The following is a 19984-nucleotide window of genomic DNA, read 5'->3' as shown; positions in this document are numbered from 1 at the left end:
ATACATCTCTATGTTCCTAATATCTTTTTTTAAAAAAAGACTTTATATATGGGTCCTCTCTTATTTATTTACATCGACAGATTAAATTGTATGTATTTATCATCAATAATATGATGTTCCGACATATACATACATTGTAGAGTGACTAAATATAGCTAACTAATAAATGTACTACCTCACATAGTTATTTTTTGTGTCAAGAACACTTCCCATCCACTCTTTTGCATTTTGCAATATATCTTCCTTAACTGTAGTCACCATGCAACACAATAGATGTCTTCAACTTATTCCCCCATTTAACTGCAATTATATATATATTTTTATTTTAAAGATGTGGGGTACAATTCAGGATTAGATATACAAGTGGTCATCACACAGGTAAAGTTTGGGCCTCCCTTTGGTCTCCATTTCGCCTGGTTTGAGATCAGGTACCCTTATTGATGTTGTGCCCCACCCCACTTCCCCTGGCAGTATCCCACTACTGCCAGTCCCTTTCTCATAGTAGTATGGTAAATGTTCAAGGTTCACTTATGAGAACATGTGGTACTCAGCCCTTTGTTTCTGTGATAGATCACCGAGTATTATCGATTCTTTCATCAACATCTTCTCATCACCCTCCCCAACCAACCACTCCAGCCTCTATTAACCACCACTCTATTCTCTACTTCTATGAGATCAACATTTTTTAGATTCTACAAATGAGGGAGATCATGCAGTATTTGTCTTTCAGTGCCTGGTTTATTTTACTTAACATAATGACCTCCAGGCTCATCTATGTTGTCACAAACAACAGGATTCTGTTCTTTTTGTGGCTGAATAATATTCCATTGCATACATATATCACATTTTCTCTATGCATTCAACTGTTGATAGATACTTTGGTTGATTCCTTATCTTGGTTATTGTGACTAGTTTTGCAATAAAAATAGGAGTGCAGATACCTCTTCAACATACTAATTTTATTTCCTTTGGATATATACTCAGTAGTGGGATTGCTGGATCATATGGTAGATCTATGTTTAATACTTTGAGGAACTTTTGTACTCTTTCCATAAAGCCTGTGCTAATTTACATTATCATCAATAGTGTATAAAGGTTCTCTCCAAACACTTGTTATCTTTTGTGTGACCCTAATATTTGAATCCCACATTTAAAACTATTGCCTAGTTTGACCACTGGTTTTCCTAGCAAATTATAGGTTACTGATTAGCAAGGTCTGAGACTTGAGCAAGGATGTCTCAGAACTGAAAAATCTCCTTTCTCCAGTGTGTCCTTAGACGAGGCCACCTACCTCACAGGGAAGTTGTTAAGATTTTCTGTGGAAGCCTAAAACCTTTCCATCTCCCAGGAGTAGCCAAACTGAGGCATGAGTAAAGGTAATGGATTCCGCAATTTACTCCTCTTCAGTATGGAATCAATATTGATCAATATCTTCTGTGAAGATGTAAAAAGTTTTTTATTTTATTTTAAGTATTTTGGATAAATACATATATACATAGGTCAAGATACTTAGAGTAGAAATTTAATTCCTGTGTCAGTCACATTCAGTATATTTCATGTAATATTTACTTTGCATGGTCCTATGGATTCATTAAGAAATCTGCAAGCAGAATGTGTGCCTAAATGAAAATTGTGTCACTGCTTCTCAAAATTGCTCACAAACTGTTCTGACTGGTGGTTCTTTCTGGTTCAAATAGCCTGCTCACAAGCAGTCAAATGAACTTGGGCAGTCTGCCAGAGGCATTCATACCGAGGATGTTTGGAGGCAACTCTTCAATGCAATTTGCAGAGCTGGAAGGTGCCAGAACTTCAACAAATAGGCGAAGTTGCTCTGTGGAACAGTGGGAGAAAGGGTCAAAGTGCTATTTTGACACTGCCTTTGCAATTTTTGTCCCAGTGACTTCATGTTTTGGAAAAAGCACATACAGAAACTTGTGGGGATGGGAGTACATGGCTCAAATTATAAAAGTCCTGGTGGATGTTATTTCTTAAGTAGAAACTGTCATGTGAAAAGCCCTAGACTGCAATCAGAACATCTGGCTGAGCAAATCAAATCAAAGAGCTGCTCATCAGTATTCTCATCTGTAAAAGAAGAACATGGTACCCCTGGCAGGACAGGGAAACACAAAATAGCTACAAGCTAAATCCTGAATCTTTTTTATCTGCTATATATTCCATGGGTTCTTCTTGAGATTTTACTTAATGAGTAGAATCTGATACTAAAATAGGTTTAAAGACTTCTAGCTAGAAGATGTTTTCTAAGATTTTCTTTTTTTCTATCCTAACATTCTAATACTCTAAATGAGAATAATTAGTAGAGTTACATTTAATTCTTGTGGATCTGATAGTTTTAATTGCTGGTGTTCATTAGATTGTTGTTACTTTGCACAATATTTGATTTTGAAAACTGCTTCATGTCAACAACATAAGTCAGGGTTTTTTAGTTTGAGTCCGTTGATGGACTTATGAGATTTTGTGAAACTCACAAACACACATGCACAATTTTGTAGACGCAGGCATATGGAGAGTGGGGTCAAAACTTTCATTAAATTCTCAAAGGTTAAATGAAAGTAGTAAGAGCACAATCATCTTCACTAGATGAAAGTTAAAAGAAGTCTAGATGTCAGGCAACACAGAATGGGAAAAATTCAAATAGATTTTTTAGACTCTACAATGAAAATGACTGCCAAGACTTGCTCTTACAAATACACCCCCTTTCCAAGGCTACATGATCCATATTGCAGGCAAGACGGGGGTCAGCAGGGTCTTTGGTGATTGTGCATTTCCCCTTAATTTTAAATTTTCTGATATTGAAATAAGCCAAAGTCAAATTCTTTCGGCTTTTCATGCCAGATCTCCACAACTCTGACATGTTTTTACTACATATAATTAAACATACATTCTTAACTTTTAAAATCTATAGCCTTGTTAATCTGGAGTTCTAGATAGCTCCTGGACCTGGAGGTAAGTTTTTTGTTGTTGTTTGTTTTTTTAAAGATATATTTTAGAGTCATTAGGAAGAGTAAGGGAAAAGGAAAAAAAAAATTATTCAAAAACACCTTGCCTTGAAGAGTTCAGACAGTGACCAGGGAAGACTTCAATATTTCTTGAGTGCATTTTCAACTCTGTTTTATGTTGAATATGTGTGTGATTGTTAGCATTATAATTCAGTAGCAGACATTTCCATGGTCTTGTAAGTCTTGGTTCAGAGGGGAATAAAACTGGGAGGAATGAAGGACTAACTTGAGGCAGCAGGCAGGAATCAGAGGCAGTGATACAAGCTATAATGGAATATCAGATGTCTGAGAAGCCTCCAGGCACCATTAGACCAAAAAATTATACATAGATGCTGGCTCCCATAACACAACAAAGCTGGATCTTGGGGACATTTACCCTCAAATCCACTTACACAGAAAAAAAAAAGGTTGCTTTCATAAACTATATGCTAACTCAGACACTGTGCACCAAGTAGAAAAGCAATTGGGGCTGAGATACAAGACAAATAAAAACATGAATTTCACTAAAACAGGGAGTTGATTCGAGATCCTGTAAGAATTCTCAATGTAACGCTTTTGCTTTTCTTTTATTTCAGATGCTGCACAACAAACATGTCATGGTCCGTGTGGGAGGAGGATGGGAAACTTTTGCAGGGTACTTGTTGAAACACGACCCCTGCCGAATGCTGCAGATCTCCCGTGTGGATGGCAAAACATCCCCCATCCAAAGCAAATCTCCAACTCTTAAGGACATGAATCCAGATAATTACTTGGTGGTCTCTGCCAATTATAAGGCTAAGAAGGAGATTAAATGAAACTAAGTGGTCTCTTAGTTACAAGGGGACTCTTACAATGGCCCGTATCCACTTCTCCAGTGTAGTCAGTTTAGTTCATATGCTCTGAAAACTCCTTTGGAAAAGGGTGTAACAGACACAAAAATGTCATCATATTAAAAAATGTTCAAAGAGTAGCACTATTTATTTTTAAGGCTTCTGTAGAATATGACCTATTAAAATAAATTTTAAACTCAGATTTAAATTAGACAAATGGTAGGCAAATTATTTCCCAGTGTGTAAGCAAAGTATTTAGACCACAAACAATATTAAGAACACAGTACTAGCTAGAGATAAAAACTGTTATTAGGAGAACACATTTAGGATTTGCAGTAAGTCAACAGAAAGTGCCTGCTTTATATCCATGAGTAAAAGCACCCCAGACATTTTTTACAAATGCAGGATTTTTAAACTATTTTTTACAAAATGACAATTAGTGAGATGATGTGCTACTAAAAATACCCTATCTGTATGGCAGATAAATACAGAGTAGTCACAAAAGTAATACTTTACTGGAAAGGCCACTTCAGAAAAGTTTACATTCACTTGGAAGATTGCCTTAAAGTATATCTATCTATGACCAAATTTCTGGGGTACTTTTGGAAGTTCTCAATATACCCCCTTAGGGAATAGCTTATGAATTGTCTCCCACATTCCTGAGCACATGGCTGTGTTTAGAATGACTTTAGTGTAATTCACACACATAAGCTGACATTTATATTTTGACAAGGAAATTGTACAGTCAAATGTTCATTGATTTCATGTTATTTTAAAGCATTTTCTTATAAAATATATCTTTAGTTAATCCTATTTTGCTATGCTGTCTAGTAAAGTAAATCCACTGTAGCTAATGATGTTACAGACTTATGTATGCCCTTGTATACCCGGGACAGGGCTGTTTTGTACCAATAAACAGCAAACTATTGTCCTCACTGATTCAAAAATTAAAAATATAAATTTTAAAAATATTATCTGTCTCCATATCATGCTTCATTCTGAAATAAAGTTAATCTTCAAATGGAAGACTTTTCTGAGAGTTATAAGAAGAGTTAAATGAGGGTTACCTAGCACTTCACTTTGGGAGGTGAATGGTGGCGTTTCAGTTCTCCTTAGCAGAGGGTTTAGATTTTATCATACACTATAACTTAAGTGCTGCCCTGAGTATAAAAAAGATAGGCAGAAATAATTTTTCAATTTCAGCAAACAAAACAAAACAAAACCAAACCCTACTTTTCTTGCTTCAAAAAGTTAGGGAGGAAGAATTTGTCACATGATCAATTTAGGTCAAAACATATACAATCTGTTAACCAGGGAGTTTTTATACAACAGGTATGGTATAATTTTGTGGTTATAGAAGCAGTGCTAATCATTCTAGGGAAAAAAAAGTCAGTGAAATCTAAATTATAAATAAATATACCTGCAGTCTTTGTAGGTGATAAGCCTACCTTGGTGTAGTGAATAATTCTAATATCCTTGAAAATGCAACATTAAATGATTTAATATTTAAATTGCGTAACTAATAGTAACACTGAATTTCTCTGTATAATGACAATATTTTCAGATTAGAAAATATAGTTTATTTAGAAAGTAAATTAGAGAGAGAGAGAGAGAGGTGATTCACCTCCTCAAGGGAGAAGAGGGGGCCAAAGCTTAAGAAAGCATGGCCATGACAATATTTTCATCAAAATTTTTTTCCTGTGCTTACACTTTTCCCATAAATATAGCTATACCTTTAATAGTGATAAGATTAAGCCACTGCACTTCAGCCTGGGTGACAGAGCAAGACCTTGTCTCTAAAAAGTAAAAATAGAATGGTAATAATAATAATAATAAATTGCATTAATTTAGTTCAGAAAGTATAGCTTAACAAAAATAATATTAATCTCTTTATCTATTGGCTTATATTACCACAAATTTGGTAGCTGAATTAACACAAATTTATTATCTTACATTTCTGTAGTCAGAAGTTCAACATAGTCTAATGGGCCTATATCAAAGTGTTATCAAGGCTGTAGTCATTTCTGAAGAGTTCAGAAGAGAAACCAAAAGATAGAGAATCTTTTCTACCTTATTGAGGTCACCTGTATTCCTTAGCTTAGGACTTCCATCCTCCAAGTTCAAAACCAGAAATGTAGCATCTCTCTGACCCTCCTTCTTTCTTCACATCTTTTTCTCTAACCATAGGTTGAAAAGGTTTTCTGCTTTTAAGACACATGTAATGTGATTGGGTTCACTTGGGTAATCTACTTTAAGATCATTGATTTGATCACATCTAAAAAAATACCCCTTTTCCACATAATATAACATTTTCACAGGTTCTGGGGATTAGGACATGAACATATTTGGAAGGGCTTATTATGCCTACACCACATCTAAGATGGCCTTTTAATTGTAGCTATGAACATGGTCACACCTGACACTGGAGCCTAGTTGTTAGCTGAGTAGTACTGAACAGGGACATGAAAAAATGAAACTATACCCAGGCTCTTAATCATTAACTCCTTATTGAAAACTAGCCGGGAAGTAGACTGATGTAAGCTAGTGTCACCTTATTCTCAGCTTGATGTAAGATCTGAGTAAGAACAATGAAGAGAGGGCTCCTGTATTGAATGAATAAAGAGTTAAAAGTCTAAGTAGTCCAGAAATTTGGTTGAGAACAGAAAAAAAGTATCTACAGAAATTCAAGTAAGTAAAGAGTGAAATGACCACAGTCAGAACTAATACTGAAACACTGAGAAAGCTAGGCTGATTCTCAAGTTACTAAGAGACCACTATCATAGTCACTCAGTTTCTTCTGATGTGAGTGGGGGCAAATCCTATAAAATCCCTACAAAATAGGCAGTAAAGGTATTTAAATCAGTGACCTGTAAGGAATGATTTCAGGAATACTGGAAGTGTTCATTTTTTACTGTAAAGAAATTATTTGAAGAAACTGTTATCTGAGTTGTCTAGAGATTATTAGCCAAGAAAAATAGATGCAGGGTGAATAAGGAGAGAAAATTCAAATGTAACTCAAAGGAAAGAACTTTCATGAAACTATCCAAGTCATGAAAACTATCCAAGATACAATGCTTACCTAATAAGCTGCTGAACAGTCACTGAAAAGACAAAACATTTAAACACTGGTGAGAAGACTAATTTAAACTGACTTGTGATTAAGTTTTTTCTCAGATTCCTTCCTTTGGATCATGTTATGGAAAATTATCTTTGTCCTCATGGTTTCTCAAGAGCATTGAATGTCTCAGAACAAAGCATGAAATCAGTTTTTCTAGATCTACGATGGAGGAAACTGATCAATGTTCTCCAATGTACAAAGTATCTTCGCAATAACCATAAAGTTATTAAATCTTATTATCTTCTCTTTTTACCCTTACAAGTCATAAGGCATCAGAAATTTTAAGTAATTTCCCTAAGATCAAACATGCATGGCTGTAATTCCATTGCTTTTCTTTCTTAAAATCTGATACTCCATGACTTTTAATCAGAGTGGAGTAAAACTGGCCAAACCTCAATAGAAACTCAGAAGTGGAAAATTAAAAAGTACATCAAGTCCTCTGATTTTATGGGTAGGGAAACCAGGTAAATTTTCCCAAAGTTAAACATGAGTCTAAAACTCATGTCTTCAGATGCACAATTCAATGCTGTGTTATCTGTAATGTCAAAACCTCTGTGCATAAAAGCATCTTAGAAGTGGGAGTTGGGTCACAATAGCAAAAACATGGAACCAACCATGGTGCCCACGGAAGCGGGACTGGATTTAAAAAATGAGGTACATATATACAATGGAATATTATGCAGCCACAAATAAGGACAAACATATGGACTTCGCAGCAACTTGGATAAATTTAGAGTCTATCATACTCAGTGATCTATCACAGAAACAAAGAACAGAGTACCATATGTTCTCACTTATAAGTGAACCTTGAACAATTATCATAATACTAAAAGAAAGGGATTGGGAGTAGTGGGAAACTGCTGGGGGTGGTGGGGGTTGGGATTGGCAGTTGAGGGAAACTGCCAGGGGAGGGAGGGGCACACCTCATCAACAAGGGTACCTGCAAAATGAACATTTGTATACCTAGCCCTGAATTGTACCCCACATCTTTAAAATATAAATAAATAATAAATAAATAAATTCTAAAAAAAAAAAGTGGGAGTTGGAAGGAGCCTCGAATTAACTAGACTGATGACTGATAACTGCTATATTGCATTGTTATGTGTTTACTTTCTTTAATAGTAATTCATATTATATATTAGGTATTTGGGGACCACTTTTTCAGTTGCTGTGATCACTTTTATTGATTATAGCCATTGGAGGGAAAAGAAGCTAGTGTCTTTTTTGTTTTAATTTGCATTCCCTTAATGACTAATGGTGCCATTCCCCCCTCCCCCCCGATCTTCTTTATGAACCTGATTTCAGCTTTAAAGTTTAGGTCCTCACACATTTATCAGAACTGTTAAATGCTTCTCTCTTGCTTTGGGGCAGCTTTTTTTCCTATCTTTTCTGTTCCTAAGATACATTGAAAATAACAACAAAAAGAAAACATACATAAATGTACTATCACCTTTCACTGAGTGCTTTCTTGATACAGTATTTGATAAGGATGTAAGTATCCATGATCTATATATATAGATACTTATTCAAAATACTTAAAACAGAAAAGATTTTTACATTGTCATAGAATATTGAAGAGGGGTAGATAGTAGAATCCATTACCTTTACTCATGCCTCAGTTTGGCTACTCCTAGGAGATGTATGATTTTAGGTTGTCATAGCCAGCCCTACAACTCCCCTGTGGAATAGTTGGCCTTGTCTGAGGACACACTGGAGAAAACAGATTTTTCAGTTCTGAGACATCCTTGCTCAAGTCTCAGTTAGACCTTGCTAATCAGTAACCTATAATTTGCTAAGAAAACCAGTGGTCAAACTGGGCAACAGTATGAAGTATGGGATTCGAATATTAGGGTCACACAAAAAGACAAGTGTCTGGAGAGAACCCTTATACACTATTTATTAATGATAATGTAAATTAGCACAGTCTTTATGGAAAGAGTACAAAGGTTCCTCAAAATATTAAACATAGAACTACCATATGATCCAGCAATCCCACTACTGGGTGGGTATATACTCAAAGGAAATAAAATCCATATGAGATAGCTGCACTCCTATGTTTATTGCAGAACTAGTCACAATAACCAAGATATGGAATCAACCAAGTGTCCATCGACAGATGGAGAAAGAAAATGTGGTATACATACACACAATGGTTGTTTTATAGATTCATTGGTGAAATGCTATTCTTTTGTCCATTTTTAATTGGATTATCTTACAGAGTTGTAGGAGCTATCTTCTGGGTATAACCTGTTTCTAATGTATTATTACAAATATTTTCTCAGTTTGTGGTTTTCCTTTTCATTTTTAATAGTACTTTTGAAGTATAAAAGTTTTAAATGTTTATATAGTTCAATTTATGATTTTTAACTTAATCGTGCCTTTGGTGTCCTAAGAAATATTTGCCTATTTGAAGGTCAAGGAATTTACAAGTATTCAGTTCTTAGACCATGGTGATCATATTTAGAGACAATGTTTGCAAGATGAAGCATAACTAGACAAGGGAGAACAGAATAAAAAGTCATGTCAAGTGAGAAGATTAAAGTGTTTGAGTCATTGGAACACAAACTTCTCTGCATCAACCCCAAACTTCTTCAGTCTGCTATATACGCACAGTTTTGGGTAAGTAGCTTTTTAGAAAATTGGGGAAAAAGCCACAGTAGCATATTTGAATTAGCTTACAGCACATATGGTAAATAGTTAAGAGAATCTGAGATGCTTGCCTGAAGAAGATGTTAAAGAAATACACCTTAAGTCTCAACACAGTCAGTCATACCTAGCTTGTACTGACCTGCTTATGCAGAAATTAGTATTCACACCTGGCAAGAGTTACTTTTTTCCTTCCAGGGACATAGCATAATTCTTACCAGTGAAAATAAACAAGTCAAACTTTTGGAAAAAAAGGAAAATTCAAAGCTTATGTCAATTCTCCCTGGGTACCAAGGATGATACAAAGAATTTTTATTATAGGAATATTTATCTACCAAAAATGGAGACAGATATTATTTCTCCTTTAAAGTACAGAAAAATAAACATGCCTGCCTATAAATCCAGGGATTGTAAAACACCTCTTCTTTTTTCTTGAGTCAGAGGCTCTCTTTCACCCAGGCTGGAGTGCAGTAGCTCGATCAATCATGATGTACCGTGGCCTCGGACACCTGGGCTCAGGCTATCCTACTTCAGCCTCCTGAGTATCTGGGACTACAGGCGGGCGCCACCACATCTGGATATTTTTAAAAAGATTTTTGTAGAGACCAGGTCTCACTGTGTTGCCTAGGGTTGGTCTCAAACTCCTGGGCTCAAGGGAGCCTTCGGTTTCAGCCTCCTAAAGTACTGGGATTACAGTCATCAGCCACCATGCCCAGCTTTTGCTGCTCTTCTTAATTCCAAAGAGATCAAAGTGTTCCTGAGGTTTCCCTAAACACTGGCCCACATTCGAATTATTTAAGACCTTGTAAAGATGAAATGTTAATATTTAACAGAGATGGCCAAAGCCAATTTTTATATTGACAAAAATGTATATTTATATCTCCCAAACAGCAATACAGAATTTATAACAAAATCATGTGTGGGAAAACTATTAAATTATATTCCAAATACAAATGGTGGACCAACAGAATCACATATAGATGTTTAAAGACATGCAGTATGTCACAAAGGAACTGTTTAATTACATACAATTTTTTTTTTGCTACCAGCCATAATAATAGTTTGAATAGAATTAAGAAGCAGTGATTTAAGCATTTTATATTTAACACTACATATATGCATTTTACTGTTTTTATATTTCTGTAATTTGCTTGGGGGAATTGATTGACATATTAAGCATTATAATGTTCTCCTATTTAAATTGTGAATTATGAGAAACTGGCTTCTACTTAAGGTTTTCTGAGGAACTTATCCATAATTTTACGAGAGAAATGTCCAGATATAAATATAGGGGGTGCCAAAACATGTACACATGGTTTAAGAGATGTTATCTATGTGTTACTTTTCGAAGTTTAATGACGGGAGCAATGTGTAGCATGTTTGCTCAACCATGCTTCTGCCATTTTCTTTGTCCTGCCTGTCGCATTGTGATGTCAGCATTCATTTGATTAACACCATCTTTTACGTAAATAACATACTTAAAACGTATATACATTTTTGGGGGGCACCACCTGTATATTTTTAGTAGTCATTTTCTGGTTTCTTATCAGGCATCCACTCATCCCTTTCCTTTCCTAACAATGTTGCTATTTGGGGATCACCCCTTAACCCCTGCAACCCATGTGGTTTCAGGAAAGCTAATCACATTCGTCAAGGAGGACTTGGTTGAAAGGAGCAGTGTGCCCCATTCTTTCCAAAAAAACAATCTACCTCACTATCATTAATGGGTCAACAGTAGGTAAGCATGACATCCAGGTTTAAACTGCTGTTAGGAACAGCCATTATAACTTCCTGGAAGTAAACCTTTTGTTTATACCAAACCAAGTTCTAATTCATTACGATGTAGTGAAGATGAAATTTTTCTTACTATGTTAAAATGGGAGAAAAAATTTGCACAGTTCTAGTTCCATACCCATTCAACACTGAATGATCTTTGTGTCTTCGAAAAATTAAACATGTTAATAAAGTGGAAAATTTAAATTCTACACTACAATTCAATGATTTCACTAACCTTTATAGACAAAAATAGCATTAATTTTCTAAAGGGTAAAGACAATTCTGCCTAACTATATTTTTTGCCTGAATATTCATAGAATATTTCATACCATAATAGAAAAAGTAATTTTTCCTTGTGAAGTCAAGAGACCTATATTATATAGTTCAAATTCCTTCCAATTACCAAGATAAACCGCAGTTAACATAAGTCTTGTGGGAGGGATGGGTGAGACAGTGGCTCCATTTGTGTAAAGCAAGAGAGCAACTCTACTTGACAGCTCCTATTGGCACTTAGTATCTGCAAATTCTAATTTAGGGCTCAGCATGTAGCCTTGCCATTTCAAAAAGCTAGTAATCTCAATGTCTAGTAGCAATTCTTTTATTTTACCATATTATTATATCAGAAGACAAAGCAAAAAAAAAAAATGCTATAAAACTCATGTTCCTAATGTACAAAGATCTAAAAACTTTACGACTATGCATCGTGTAGAATTACCTCCCAATATTTTTTTGTTTGAAGTAGACCTTTTTAAATACAGTACCTACATGTTTCTCTTTCATACATTCATACTTGCCTTGGCAATTTCACATCTGTATAAATCTTATGGTCATTCTTTAATAAATACAAAAAAACCCCACAAAATTTAGATAAATATATTACCACTCATTATAACCCATTCAGATTATTAGCTTAACTCATTCAATTACTACAGAGGTCTTTATAGAGCTGCATCTAATATTATACAATAGTACATCACTGCCCTCTGATGGTATCACAAATATATAATTTTAAATTCTGCAAACAAATGCAACTTATTGTGATGTAAAACACAATGTATTAATTTCATAAGCTACAGAAATAAAACAAATTCAAAAAAAAAACTTGCCCCAAAATATTTGACTTACCAAGTTATAAAAATGTACAGTGTTACATCACAAAAGCCCTTCAAATGGTGTTTTTTTCAAGATTTTCCCTGATGATCAGTTTAAAGGCACTACATCCAAAAGTTTAATCAAAAGTCTTCACATGTAGTGAAATAAAAACAGATACAAGGCTAAACAGCACAAATATAAGCAGTTAGCTTATTTTATAAAGGATATAAATATAATTGCAAATTTTAATATCAGAGATGTATGCTGAATTTGTACATGCAATGTTTAAGTATTCACTATATTGAATCCATTTTTTAACTACTAAAAAAAATGGCAAATCACCCACTAACTGAAGAAGAGCAAATGTGGGAAAATAAAAGTCTGGCCATTTTCTAAGTTTGAAAATCAAACTTTTTTTCAATATTTTCAATATAGACTTAGCATTCCATTTAAGGGCAATAATATTACAAATTCTGAATCTTCACTTATTCAGAGAGAAAAACTTAAATTGAGGAAGTCCACTTGATTGCAGATATTAAACAGTTATTGGCAGTAGACTCTTCCACGCACGTTATGCTTTATGAAACCGTCCACTAGAAAAGATTAAAACATAGACAGAAAAGTAAGTTTCATTCAGAGTTATGTAACCATGTCCTCATGAACAAACAGGCAAAAAAAGGAATATGGAATATAGAAATGCAAAATATTTTTATGAATAGCAGCTACTAATACTAGTTTACATTACAGTCAAAAGTCAGAAATAAGATGATGGTTTAAAAATTTAAAGAAGTAAGAAAAAGTATCTGGTCAGATCAATGAGCAAAGCTGCAGGACCACTGTCTCCTACTGTGTTGTCAGTACCTCTCAAGAATAACTATAATGTGCTGGGACTATGGCATCTTGGTATAAGAGAGTGCCCAGAACAGCCCAGGCTGTTCCAGTCCCTCTCTGAAAACAGGATGTCCTTCAATGCTGTAGCCTCATGCAGCACACCCCCTGCACCAAGGTGATAAAACTCAAGGGGTGCTGCTTTCATGGGGCCCTTACCCATGGCGCAAGTGGGGCACACACAGTTGAGATGCCACCAACCCTGGGCAGCTTTCCTAAGTTTTGGGAGACCAGATGGAGATGAATCCTTACGCTCCATGGTTCCTTGCTGCCTGAATGTAAGTAATAAACCCATCTCCTATAATCGTTGCATGCATGGTTGTTCCATCCATTGGACTCAAAAGTTTGTAGCCACAGCACAGTGAACCTGTTTCTCTGTCACTAGATTCCAAATATCCATTAACAGTAAAGAAAAACAAAGCAAAACACCACAAAACAAAAAACAAAGACACCACAAAATAAAAATAAATTGCTTGCGCCAGGGAGTCAAGAAACTGAAGAAACTACTACATGATGGCTTGGCAAGGTCTTTTCCTTGCCTGAGTTAGGGTTCCACTTGTTCGTTTGTTTAACCAAGCTTATGAAATCTGTGATGGCTGGCTCTGAAAGAGTCCAAAGGATAGGGAAGACAGATATATCACCATCTCTTGAGTAGAGTTTTCCATGTACATCCAAGGAATATTACTAGGTGTTATATATTTTTAAAAACTCTATATTAAATAAATTTTGAGAACTGAAGTTTAAGTAAACATGCTTTTCTCTATCATGTGACTTCTGAGAGGCTTTAATTCTGAGCCCCTTTTTATCTCAAAGAAGGAGATAATGTCTACAACATACAATTCAGGATTTTTAAACAGTTTTTAACTTGTATTTTACCATGGGACTCTACTTTCTACAACATATCTCTTTGGACTAGTGTTCTAAACACTAAAGGAGTGATGCTCCATCTGGTTTCCTATTAGACTACCACAGAGAGCTTAAAAAGTCCTGATGGCTAAACTCCACTCTCAGAGATGCTGAGCGGCGTGAATGAAGCCCAATGACCAGTCTTTCTTGGAAGCTCCCCATGAGACTCCAGTGTACAGCAGCAGAGTTGAGAGCCTCTGCACTAGCAGGCTGCCACGACTCCCATGCTGCTATATTCTCTACTGACAGTTCTTGGCACCCTGATGTAGTCATCACATTGATTTCTTAAGGTAAAGGTAATTATCCTGGGAAGAGGCAGAGCTGGTCAGAAGATGAATTTATGGAAGGTATGAAGATAGCAGAAGGAAATATTTTCCTCATACTGTGGAGTCTAGTAAGGAGAGATTTAGTTATTCTCTAGGATAATTCAGGTCAGCTTATGGAACAGGCGGGACAGCAGTCCTAAAAGGAGACCCTAGGCCAAGTGGTCTGAGGATTAAGTGACTTTCTGCCTTGTATTTTCCCTTTTTTTATACCTGAGCCTCCAAATACTTTTTTTGAATTTCATGCTCTTAATGTGCTTTGCACATAGTTGAGGGGGAAGGAGCATGTCCCTTAAGGCTAGTGTCTTGGCAATAGAGATGATTAGGAATATTCCAAGGAAAACTGACCCACAGTGGGTAAAAGCAGTGGTTCCTGAGAACGACTACTCTTTTCGAGAAAGTCCCCCTGCCCCTAAGGGGGCCAGAGAGATTTCTTATAAGGAGAAAAAAAAGAAATAAAAGTTCTAAATTTAATACTAAATGTGTTTCATTCTGAACATTTTTGAGGGTACCAGAGATAATGTAAGGACTAATTTCTTTTTAATCTACAGGCTTCAGAGTGTGGAATCTTTAAGTTTAATTAAGAAAGCCCCTTATTTCTTAAATTTTAAAAACTGATGTTAAATTTATTAGGCTAGAAAATCTGAAATAAGTATCTTCTCTATTTAAGTATTGATTAAAGTGTTGGTTTCTTACTGCATTATATGAGAGTCTAAATACTTCCACCTCTCCTATTATGAAACGGTGGATCTCAACATTTCTGATCCCACAATTTAATTTTCAAAAGTTTGTGTTTGTTTCTGAGAACCCTATATGAAGCAAAACTAGGGACACACTTCTTTATCTTAACAGAATATTGAAAGAAGTACTCTATATTTCTGATAAAGATTTGACTTTGTTGTCTTCCAGCTGTTTTACTTTGCATAGATCTATTCTGTTCCATCCCAGGGGTATAAAAAACATTAGCAAAATGGTCACACTTATTTACCTTAATCTTGAAACCAACTATTTGATACATTGTTAAATGTTCATCGTAAAAAAAAATAAACTTTAAAAAATGTCATTCATTAGATGAAATCAGATGAAATAAATTATAAGAGTAAAATATGCACAGATAACTCTTATCTCTTTGTAATATTCCTGAGCCATCTGCTTAGAATAGCTGCCTGCCCCATAAGTCAGTGGCGCGAGTGCAGGCATGTGTGAGCACATGGGCATGTTTGGTGTGTCTGTGTGTGTGTGTGTGTGGTTTCGAGAGCTAAAAACAAAGCTGAATTGCAAAGACAATGAATCAGCTAAAAATTAGTACTCATAATTATTGATAGGTTCAATATAAGTAACTAAAATGAAAGACACTGTCCCTTTCATAAATATGCTTACTAAAAGTATTTCCTTTAAAAATGGTCTAAGAAGCCGGGCTTGGTGGCTCAGCCTGTAATCTCGCGCCTTTGGGAGGCTGAGGTGAGTGGATTGCCTGAGCCCACGGGTTCGAGACCCGCCTGGGCAGCGAGACCTCATCACTACAATAAATCAAAAAAATCAGCCGGGCATGGTAGTACATGCCTGTAATTCCGGCTACTCGGAAGGCTGAGGCGGAAGGATTGCCAGAGCCCAGCAGGCGAGGCTGCGGTGGCCGGGAGCGGCCACTGCACTCCAGTCTGGGCGACCAAATGAGACTCCAACTCAAAAATAAAAAAAAAATGGTCTAAGAGGCTGGGCGCAGTAGTTCATGCCTATAATCCCAGCACTTTGAGAGGCCGAGGTTAGAGTATTGCCTGAGCCCATGGGTTCAAGACCAGCCTGGACAACTTGGCAAGACTTCATCTCTACAATAAAAATAAAAAAATTGGCTGAGTGTGGTGGCACATGCATGTAGTTCCAGCTATTTGGAAGGTTGAAGCAGAAGGATCGCCTGAGCCCAGGAGGTTGAGGCTGCAGTGGCTGTGAGTGTGCCACTGCACTCCAGCCTGGGTGATAGAGTGAGACTCCAACCCCCCCCCAAAAAAAATGGACTAAGCATAAAACCTTAATATTGGAACCACTATTTTCCTGAGCTTTAACATGTAAAATGAGTCCTTTAGAGTTCTGCTAGATCATAAAGATCCCTAGTTCAAAGACCTTGCTTAATGTGTCCACTATTATGTTCCCATTGTCTAGCTATGTGACTGGCACCTGGAGAATTACCTGTGTCACACCAACAACTGTATATCCTCTGATCCAAACTAATGTTACATAACTATAGATGAAAGATATCAAATAACTGAGTTAAAAAAATTTAGGCTGTGAGACAGAATGTATAGTGTAATCCAATTCAATTATGTTGTTATGTAAATGGGGATTAAAATGTCTGTAAAATGACACTAAATTTGCATGATTTTTATTTTCTTCTTTAGACTTTTCCATATTGCTTAATTTTTTGACATTTTTAAAATTAGAATTAAGTATAAAAATATCAAAATATAATGTTGGAAAGATGTATTTTATTCATTTTGGGAAAAAGAAAGCCAATCCATTCCAATAAATGTTAAAATAAACTGGCACCTCTTCTGATCTATGCTATTCATGCTTTTAAATTACTTCAAAATTTTCTGTTAATGCACTTTTTTATTTTGGATGCAGACAGCTGAGCTTTAAGTATACTCATCACCCCATCACCTCTACTGTTAATGCATTTTAAGACAACATTATTGAATGGATGACTACTTAAGTTTTTAAAAATGCCAGTTAAGTTAAACCTTAAGTAAACTGTAATACTTACTCTAAGTCCACCTTCTGGTGGTGGCCCAGATGTGGCAATTTGTTTTTCTATTTTTTCTTTTTTCTTTCTCTTTTCTTCCACAGATCGAACATCCAAAATCCCCCGAGATGCAGCCTTTAAGAAATTTGATAAAAGTTATAGAAAAAAAGTCAAAATCAGTATCCAGTGTGCAAAATTTTGTTTGTCTTTTGCTTTTCAGGTATTTCTATGGAGATAAGGAGTTGGTTTAACACATAATTAGAATATTTCTACCACAGCCTTACATAAAATATACTATCATTTCTTCATTGGACATTTTGCAACACTATGAAATTTCCCCTTAAACTTGCTTCACACCTGTCAGTGTTTTTACACGGCATGGCCATTTTATCCCAAGGAAAAATGTTATTATAGGAGCATCTCAATTTATAGAAGACATCTGTTAGTTAATTTTCATATAGTTAATCATGTAAATATATTAAGGCAATATACAGAAACATGGAAATCATTTAGAAAATGATTATCTTTATGTATAATTTTGTAGGATATTAGGCACCGTTTACATAAGCAACAGACATCTATGGAGGGAAAAAAACATAAACACATAATTATCTAAGCAGGCAGAATTTTATTTTTAACCTTACCTCCTTCTGTCTTCTCTCTGCAGCCTCTGCGAGCTTTGCTCTTTTCTCTTCCTAAGGAAAATGTGTAGGAAATGTTTTAAAATAAAATCAAACATTATCATGGATAAACTATACACCCACACTTCAAATGTAACAATTTACGGAATACTTAGTACTGGCTCAAAAATGTCTTATAAAAAATGCCACTGCTCAACTTTCTCAATTTCATTCTCCTAGTCAGTATACCTTCAAGTCAGCATATGCTGAGATAAATACAAGCAGGTTGGCCTATAGTGATCATTTATTTCCTTTCTTTCTTTTTTTTTTTTTTAAAAAAGGCTTGCCAGCTAGTTGGGGCAATAATTACACAAATGGGGTTTAAAAATACAAGGAGGGAAATATATAGTTTAGTACTGTCAGTTAAACAGGAGTCTGAAGTAGGCTGGTGTTTACAAGAGAGGTTCATGAATGAAGTGGGCTACTTTTATTGTGTAAGATGGTAAGGATTAGAGTAAACTTATGAGAAGTACAGTTCCATGTCAGAAAACAGTGAGTATTGTTTTTCTATATCATGCAAACTTAATTACAAAGTCTTTAAACACATAAGACAGTAGGTAGTATTTTCTTGAAGACCGGCATTAACTAATAACTCCCATTTTCCATACCACAATACACATTCATCTAAGGAACAAATATTTATTGAGCTCCACCATGCCTCAGGAACATTTCTAGGTGCTGGGGATACAGCAGTGAAAAAAATATAAACATCTCCACCCACATGAAACTTGAGTTCCAATAAGGCCACACATACAAGTAAAATCAAGTAAATAAATGTCTGCAGCTGGTAGTAAGTGCTTTGGGGGAAACACTGTATACAGAATGTGGTGGATAAGAAATGAGAGGATGGGTGCATGGTTAGCGGGAAATCTATTTCGTTTAGGGTCCTAAGGAAAAGCTTCACTGATAAAGTGACCTCGGAGCAGTGAGCCATGTAGTTATCAAAGGAAGAGAGCAGAATGGGGGATGGGGAGGACTTAACAAACACTGACAGATTGTATTTTATCAACAATCAGACAAAATTAACACTATTTAAAAGCAACAGCAGCAACGAAGAGAAGTTGAGCTTCCCCACATCGCACTTGGAGAAACTAAAATTTTAGTTCCTATAATCTAATGACTGAAGAGTTAATGTGCTCCCCTAAATATCTCATTTTTTCAATTATCTTTTTTGCCAGATAGGAAAAAAAAAAAAGAATTTACGTGTTCTACGTTAACCCCCTGTAAGGAGTGCCCACGTAAAGCTACGGCTTATAACAGAAAGCCTCCAAAAGTACATCCATGTCTTGAACCACACACCCCCTGGCTCAAGTTACATTTCAAATAAACAAGCAAACATTGTAATATAAATATATCCCCAATATTTCAGGGAGCAGAGATACATTAAAAATGTAGTCCTTGTTTGCCTGCAATCCACATGGAAATGGGTGCCAGTATTTTTGTTAAATATCCAAACCTTACAAACGGCACACTTGGTGCTACTCTGTATTTTTATCTTTATTTTGATTCGGAGGTTTACTCCGTCGCCCAGGCTGGAGCGCAGGGACACCCTCACGTCCACCTGCTGGGCTGCGGCGATCCTTCCGCCTCAGCCTTCCCAGGAGCCGGAACTACAGGCGCGCGCGACCACGCCCGGCTCATTTTTTAAAAATTCATGGTAGAAACTGGGGTCTCGCCAAGTTGCCCGGGGCTGGTCTCGAACCCCCGGCGTCAGGCAAGCCCCTCGCCTCGGCCTCCCCAAGCGCTGGGATGACAGGTCGTAAGACACACTTTTTAAAGGAAGCACTTCGAAGAACGGGACGCAGACTGAAAAGACATCACTGCGGCATAAACCGCCCCACACGCCGACTTTCCGAGCACCTTCTTTAAACAGCTGGTACAGACACAGAAAAAGGCACATCTCTCAGGTCATCACCCAGTTCACGGAGAAACCGCCGTCTGCCGTCGCCCCCACGACCGCCTCTCCGGACGTCCCCTCCCCACCCCCCCGCC

The 19984-nt window shown here is 36.3% G+C and overlaps 2 protein-coding genes across 4 annotated transcripts in view; one reads left to right on the top strand and one right to left on the bottom strand.

Annotated features, from left to right (window-relative positions):
- GAS2 (growth arrest specific 2) overlaps positions 1-4796 on the top strand; it is a 141138-nt gene extending 136342 nt beyond the window's left edge. For all 3 annotated transcript variants that reach the window (XM_008068498.1, XM_021717788.1, XM_008068497.1), the window contains one exon: positions 3593-4796. In XM_008068498.1, coding sequence (XP_008066689.1) covers positions 3593-3811 — 219 coding nt within the window. In that variant the 3' untranslated portion in view covers positions 3812-4796. The remainder of the gene's footprint in view (positions 1-3592) is intronic.
- A 5643-nt stretch (positions 4797-10439) lies between these two features.
- Positions 10440-19892, bottom strand: SVIP (small VCP interacting protein). Its single transcript, XM_021717787.1, has 4 exons — positions 19779-19892; positions 17957-18007; positions 17334-17447; positions 10440-13051 (listed from the first exon to the last, which is right to left on the bottom strand). Exons 1-4 carry the CDS (start codon positions 19890-19892, stop codon positions 13037-13039), a joined length of 294 nt encoding a protein of 97 aa, XP_021573462.1. The 3' UTR covers positions 10440-13036.
- Positions 19893-19984: the final 92 nt, after the last annotated feature.

The sequence above is a fragment of the Carlito syrichta genome, unplaced genomic scaffold (assembly GCF_000164805.1).
Source record: "Carlito syrichta isolate Samal-C Ts95f unplaced genomic scaffold, Tarsius_syrichta-2.0.1 Scaffold311075, whole genome shotgun sequence".
Taxonomy (NCBI): domain Eukaryota; kingdom Metazoa; phylum Chordata; class Mammalia; order Primates; family Tarsiidae; genus Carlito; species Carlito syrichta.
Note: the sequence above shows the minus strand (reverse complement) of the source record. Positions and strands in the feature narration are given on the sequence as shown.